This window comes from Eriocheir sinensis, chromosome 45, assembly GCF_024679095.1.
Source record: "Eriocheir sinensis breed Jianghai 21 chromosome 45, ASM2467909v1, whole genome shotgun sequence".
Classification (NCBI taxonomy): Eukaryota; Metazoa; Arthropoda; class Malacostraca; order Decapoda; family Varunidae; genus Eriocheir; species Eriocheir sinensis.
Window position 1 is genome coordinate 2360994 of NC_066553.1, and position 6959 is coordinate 2367952.

Genomic DNA, 6959 nt, shown 5'->3' on the forward strand with positions numbered 1-6959 from the left:
GTGTGATGTTTGTCTATTTCGTGTGATGTTTGTCTATTTCGTGTGATGTTTGTCTATTTCGTTTGGTGTTTGTCTATTTCGTGTGATGTTTGTCTATTTCGTTTGGTGTTTGTCTATTTCGTTTGGTGTTTGTCTATTTCGTTTGGTGTTTGTCTATTTCGTGTGATGTTTGTCTATTTCGTTTGATGTTTGTCTATTTCGTGTGATGTTTGTCTATTTCGTGTGATGTTTGTCTATTTCGTTTGATGTTTGTCTATTTCGTTTGGTGTTTGTCTATTTCGTGTGATGTTTGTCTATTTCGTGTGATGTTTGTCTATTTCGTGTGATGTTTGTCTATTTCGTGTGATGTTTGTCTATTTCGTTTGGTGTTTGTCTATTTCGTTTGGTGTTTGTCTATTTCGTTTGATGTTTGTCTATTTCGTTTGGTGTTTGTCTATTTCGTGTGATGTTTGTCTATTTCGTGTGATGTTTGTCTATTTCGTTTGGTGTTTGTCTATTTCGTGTGATGTTTGTCTATTTCGTGTGATGTTTGTCTATTTCGTTTGATGTTTGTCTATTTCTTACGCTATCTGTCTATTATATTTAGCGTCTATTTCCTTTTATATCTGTCTATTATTTTATTTTTGTCTGAATGTCTTTTGTTGTCTGTCCGTGTCTTTTAATGTCTCTTAAATTTCCTTTAATTTCTATTCATTTCTTTAGCTATTATGTAATTTGATGTCTCGACCTCTATATATTCCGTTTGATATGGCTGTCTATCTCTGTCTATGTCTATATCTATCCTTCCATGTCTGGCTATTCCCTTTTCATGACTCATGCTGTTCGTAATCTATCTTAAGGTACTATTAATGATGATGATAAGGCAAAAATTATTATATCAGTTACCCGCCATAACTAGAGCCCGTCATGCTGAGATAACAGGGGTGAAGGAACAATAATTAAACTGTGGTGAGCTAGCCCTTAAATTAATAATGAGAGACATGCCGTAGACTTTGTAAAACATGATTGATTGACTGATAGTTTATTCTTGCAGGTAAACAACAAGTGAGATTAAGGGAGGAACATGCCATCCCAACCCCCAGGCAGGACAATGTGTGATTATACAACTATTAATACATGTGTAAGTAGCACCGTGAAACTAAAAAGATACAATATGGTAGAATAATATCTTAATTCTGATCTGTGGATTATATGATTTGCTCCATATGTAAGGGGAAAAAATAAGAATGAGAGAAGAAGAATGAGAAGAAGAAAAAGCAGGTGAAACGAAATTAAGACAATGATCGTCTAATTATATATATAACCCTTTTATTTTATTTTGGTATATAACCTGTGCATGATCGAGTGTAATTCTTGGTGGTCCTTGCATCCTAATTATAAAGTCTGAGGCTATATGGCACTATAAATAATGAATGATATAATAAGGAAATTGATATATGAGTGGTATAAGCTATAGAACGAGAAGAAATAGCTAATTATATAACCTGTAGCCTAAGTTGAAATGTCTGCTGGTCCTTGTATCCTAGTTAGTCCTGAGGGTGCATGACACTTTAGAAATAATAAATGATAAGGAAAATGATGAGTGGAAAAGTTATAACAAGAAGAATTAACAAGAAGAAAAAGCAGCTATTTATAGGTGAAGGAAAATTAGGACACTGACCATGCCTAACCAGTGTATGTCTCCTCATGGCCTTTGCATCCTAATTAAGAAGAGCCTGCATGACATTGGAAATAATAATAAAAAAAAAAATTTGATCACGTGAACACAAGATGATGTTTACACCGTGTCACGTGGGCTGGACATGACTCCGGCTTCCACTTCCACCCATATTAAAACCATCCCCCATTAACAAAACCCTCACCAAACACACCTCAAAACCACACTAATCAAGCAGTCTCATCAACCAGGCACCATGATAAAGGGGGAGGAGATAAATGGCAGCCTGATAGTAGTTGCACACGGCTCCCTTGATGGCCTTGAGACACCTTGGCAAGAACACAGGACAGTTGCCAAGAGGGGAGTCTGAGGGCTCGTCTGTCTGCCCGTCTGTCTGTCACTGTGGCGAGGCTGGTGCTGTCTGTGGCCTGTGCTCCTCCTGTCTCTCTCTCTGTGTTGCTTTTTGTCTCCCATTGTGTGTTTTAAGTCACTACAAGCCAGCTATTACCAGCCTTCTCGATCCCTCCCGCTGTCCCTTGGTGGTTATAGATCCTCTCTTTCTGTGTTAATAGTGTAACGAAGAACTTCTCTCGTTATTTCATCGTTCTGTTTCTCCACAATCACTATCATCATCATCACCTTCAGTGTGTGTAACGGAGAACCTGTCAAGTTTATGTAACGTCTCCTGTTACAAGACCACCATCGCCTTCAGTGTATGTGACCAAGGGCCTCTCATTATATCACCACCTGTCACTAGCCTCCTGTTTCACCACCACCCACATCACCAGCACCACCACTATATCTCCACCCCCACCATGGCAGCCTACATGTACTACTCCTCGGAGAGCTCAGACAGCGAGAACACAGCGGAGACCTCCAGCCTGGACTTCTCCTATTTGATGCTGGACACAGACTCCTTAGTGGTGCACCTCAGGAACAGCATCCGTGAACAGCACATGCAGCAGAGGTGTGCCCTGCAGAACACCTCCTCCAAGACCAGCCGGAGGAAAGGTGCCAGCAATGAAGGAGAGTCAGGAGGAGGGGGAGGAGGAGGAGGAGGAAGTGGAGAGCATGGCGAGGGGGATGAGGACCGGTTAGCAGACGCTACCTACGACACAGTGACCAGGAAGCTGCTGCTGCAACACAACATGCTGCTGACCCTGCCCTTTGAGATCACCAGGTTCTCCAGCTTGGTGAGCCTCGACCTCTCCAACAACAACCTCACCCACGTCAACGACTTCCTCCTGCAACTCCCGGAGCTGCAGACGGTGTACCTTCAGAACAATAACCTCGGGGACGACGGGCTGCCCAAGGAGCTCAGTACGCTCACTAGACTCAGGGAACTGAATCTTAGCGGCAACAAGCTGACGCTCTTCCCCTCTCAGCTGTGTGAGGCGGTGAGCCTTCGCTACCTCTACCTCGGAGGGAACCAGATCACGGAGATTCTGCCAGAGATCAAGGCACTGCAGAGGTAAGGTGTATGAGCATTTGTTTGTTCTCTTAGATAAAATTACCTTTCCTTGATAGTAAAAAAATGCTAAACGCCTGTTATACAAAGTGATTGGGAGGTTGAGTAGATGCTATTTAAGGTGCCTTTGAGAGTGGTAACAGTGGGCATTGTGGTTATAAGGCTCCATTTCTTGCAGCCTTCAAGTCCTGCACCTTGGAGGCAATCAGCTGGAGACAGTCCCTGACGAGCTGGGTGAGCTCCACCAACTTGGCGCCCTCATCCTCTGTGACAACCGCCTGCGCCGGCTGCCCAGGGTCATCTCCAGCCTCACCCGCCTTCGCTCCCTCCTCCTCCACAAGAACAACCTCTGCTGCCTTCCTGTGGGGCTTGTCAAGCTCAGGGGACTCATGGAGGTAAGCTGCCTGGGAGCATCTGTTTGGGGGGCTATTCTTCTCATATGTTTCCTCCCTCTTATGACTTAAACTTACACAACATCTGTAGAACTAAGTTTGTTTTACAGTATTCACTTTTGGCATTTTCTGATTTTGTTTATAGGAGCAACATATTGCACAAACAAACGTTTTCATTTCTCGATCTTATTCATGCATAATTTTTTTTCATTCATGTACTGTATAGCATTCATATTCAAGCATAACTTTTCACATGTATCATAAATCATTCATATTCATGCATACTTTTTTCATATTTATATATAACTTTTAATATTATTTTCATACCTTCATGTTCATGGATAACTCCACATGCCACATCATGACATCATGTGTCCACTGTCCACAGTTGAGTCTGCGCGACAATCCTCTCGTCACAAGGTTTGTCAACTCATGTGCAAGGGAGCTGATGTACAACCCTCCCAGCCTCCTGGAGCTTGCTGCCCGAGTCATCAAGCTCAAGAGAGTCGAATACACCAGCAGAGACCTGCCGAGAAACCTTGTTGGCTACCTCTCCCATGGCCAGAGATGCGTCAACCCTCAATGCAAAGGTGAGAGGAGGAAGATGTTTGTTGTGTTTTAATGCCAAAGTTACTCAGAACCTAACCAAGTAGTACCTGTATCAGCCTCAAATATTAGTGAAGCAAGCCACTATTTGAATTGAAGTCAGTATGTTACAAATGTTTATACAATCTTTCCTTTTGGATATTTTAGAGTGCAGTATTGCCATGATTAAATTATGTCATAGAAGCTTGTTTTGAGAGCTTGAATCCCTCTATTTAGCTCTTTCTGATGGATAGTTTGTGCTTCTCAAATCTGTTCTCAGTTTAGTAAATGGATTTGTTAATTATTTTCTCTGAGCATGTTTGAAAGACTAGTTATTAGGAATGCATAGCTTCTCTGTCTCCTCCATGTGGAACATTCTCTCACCTAACGTACCACAAAAACTTTCTTCCCTACAGCTGGGACGTGCTCCTGCCCAGCTTTCTTATAAAACCACTGACAAATCCTCTCCCTCCTTGCAGGCATGTATTTCACGTCCTGTGTTGAGCACATCAAGTTTGTCGACTTCTGCGGGATGTACCGCGTGCCACTGATGCACTACCTCTGCTCCTCCCGCTGCTCCTCCAAGACCCCAGACTATTACCGCGCTCTGTCAGAGTCAGACAGCGAAGAGGATGAGCCGTCGGCCAGGATGAAGCGGGTGCTGCTTGGATAAGCCTCAGCCAGCTGGTCAGCACTCAGATCATCTCTGTCTTTGCTCAGCTGACCTTCAGAGCCAAAGCCAAAGTGTATTCAAGAATGAGTCACACCATGCAGGACTCAAGCACTCACCGCATATAAATGTTAAGCTAATAAGGCGCAGTCTCATCACCGTCACTTAGCCCTTCAAGCTGTCAAACAGTGTATGGAGCAAGGCAAGGGGTGACGACTGCTGTGACACTATATTGGAGGGTTTTAAAAACTTACCAAAATAGATATGGCAGTATTTTACTCCATTAGTTTGTCACTCAGGTAATGAGAAGTCTTAACTCCATGTGCCATAACTTCCATGTAAACTAAACCTATAAGTGTGACCAAGGAGTGGGATGTTATTTCCTGCTTGAAGGAGTCTTAGCGTGCCTTGTACTGTCCATGGTGAGGTGGCTGAGGTCCTTGTGTGGTGTGGCTCATGCAGACAATAATGGGCAGCCCTCCACTGGTAGCTGTGTTCCCTTGTTATGGTCCTGAGAGTAGTTTAGAGGATAATGCTTTCCCATATCATGCCATACCAATACCACTTAACACCTTAGCTCATAAGTGGAAGGTGGTGATCAAAGAAGTATATTAACAACCCACAGACATGATCGTCCAAGGTTAATTTAGAGAACAAAAGCAGTTCGCCACTATCTCCCTACCTATGTATACTTCCTATCTACTTTGCTTGAGCCTATCACTCCATTTAGCTGGTCACCTTCTACCCACTTTATGCCCTTCTCCATAACTTAATATTTACCTTCACAAACATTTTTTTTCATCCTTGTCATAATCCTTTCCTGCCATTGTATTGTTCTTCACCTCCTTGTACTCACTGTGTTATTTTTATTTTGTTTATTTTTATTTTTTTTACAGCTAAGGAGACAGTTCAAGGGCATAAAGAAAAATATAAAAAAAAGCCCTCTCTTTCTCATCCATGCCATGACAAAATACCCAACACGCAATAATCTCACATTTCCACTAAGTACGTACCCTCTAAATACTCTACCGTGTCAAGTATTTATCTGTAAATACTCTACGAGAACTTGAAAATTCCCATACTTTAAAAATTCCAGTACTTGATTGAAAGCAACACCGAATTTTCCTAGCTTTTCTGCCATTAAATTCCTGTGTATTATGCTTTCAAGGTTGTGGTTAGATATGTTATATAATCTCAACACTGTGATGTGACGGACTGTAACAAGGGAGCAACAGCGGGCTTGGAAAGGCTCAGTCACGTATTTTAGTGGCATCAAATTAATGAGTGGTTTGACTATACATGCTTTTCTAGAGTTCTTTATATAGTAGAAGCTTTTATAATTCTTTACAGAGGACTTTCTGTAGCTTACCTGTGATACCTTGTTGAGGATATAATTGGTTTTACCTGTAGCAGTTATTTTCCCTCCATTGATATATAGACTTGCACCACGACAAGTCTTACCACAAAATTGTTGCTCTTTGAATACTATATTTTTATATCTGTTACCATATTTGTGCAAAATGCAATCCAAAGTTTACTTCAGGCAATGCGTGTTACTACCTACGTACAAATTTAAGGCCAGAGTGTGCTGTGGAGATGAGACATGCATTATGGCAGAGGCAGTGTGTGTGTGTGTGTGTGTGTGTGTGTGTGTGTGTGTGTGTGTGTGATGCCAGCCAAGGAGTGTGGAAGGTGGAGCCGGGCTGATGACAGGCTAGAGACCAAATCATCTGATGTGAGTGTGTTTAGGTCAGGTCTAGGCGAGGGTGAGGTTCAGCGATCTTGTGTCAAACTGTCAGGCTCTGCTTCATGAAATCAGTGGGAGAGGAATGTGGAATGTATTTCTGCAGTTCCATCATTTTGTGTGTGTGTGTGCATAGGTTTCAATCTTGCTTGATCTCTGGAATACAGTGGTATCAGATGTGCCATAAGTTGTTATCGTTTTCCAGGACAAAATTTTAAATATGGCTGTGATGCCTTTTTTGGCTTTTAGACAGGTCAGTAGCACACTCAAGAGGTTAGTGTAAGCAGTGCCTGAAGGCTGCTGGATGGAAACACTTCCCCCTCAGTCTGACATCACCATTGCAGGGATGAGGCCAACTCCATATGTGTCTTGGGTACTTGCCTTCAGTGCCATATCTTAGGATGTGTCCCTCCTGTAATGGGCTCCCTAGTGAGGCTGATTAC

The 6959-nt window shown here is 42.4% G+C and overlaps 1 protein-coding gene across 1 annotated transcript; it reads left to right on the plus strand.

Moving 5' to 3' along the window:
- Positions 1-2021: 2021 nt before the first annotated feature.
- Positions 2022-6314, plus strand: LOC126980864 (leucine-rich repeat-containing protein 58-like). The gene is made up of 4 exons (XM_050831193.1): positions 2022-3128; positions 3304-3520; positions 3906-4107; positions 4582-6314. The coding sequence occupies exons 1-4, from the start codon at positions 2473-2475 to the stop codon at positions 4773-4775; spliced, it is 1269 nt and encodes a 422-aa protein (XP_050687150.1). The 5' UTR covers positions 2022-2472; the 3' UTR covers positions 4776-6314.
- Positions 6315-6959: the final 645 nt, after the last annotated feature.

Bases quoted from the DNA above. Each gene is read 5' to 3' on its own strand.
- LOC126980864 (XM_050831193.1), top strand. From the start codon at position 2,473: ATGGCAGCCTACATGTACTACTCCTCGGAGAGCTCAGACAGCGAGAAC. The intron at 3,129-3,303 runs GTAAGGTGTATG...CATTTCTTGCAG, and splicing joins GAGATCAAGGCACTGCAGAG to CCTTCAAGTCCTGCACCTTG. The intron at 4,108-4,581 runs GTGAGAGGAGGA...CCCTCCTTGCAG, and splicing joins CGTCAACCCTCAATGCAAAG to GCATGTATTTCACGTCCTGT.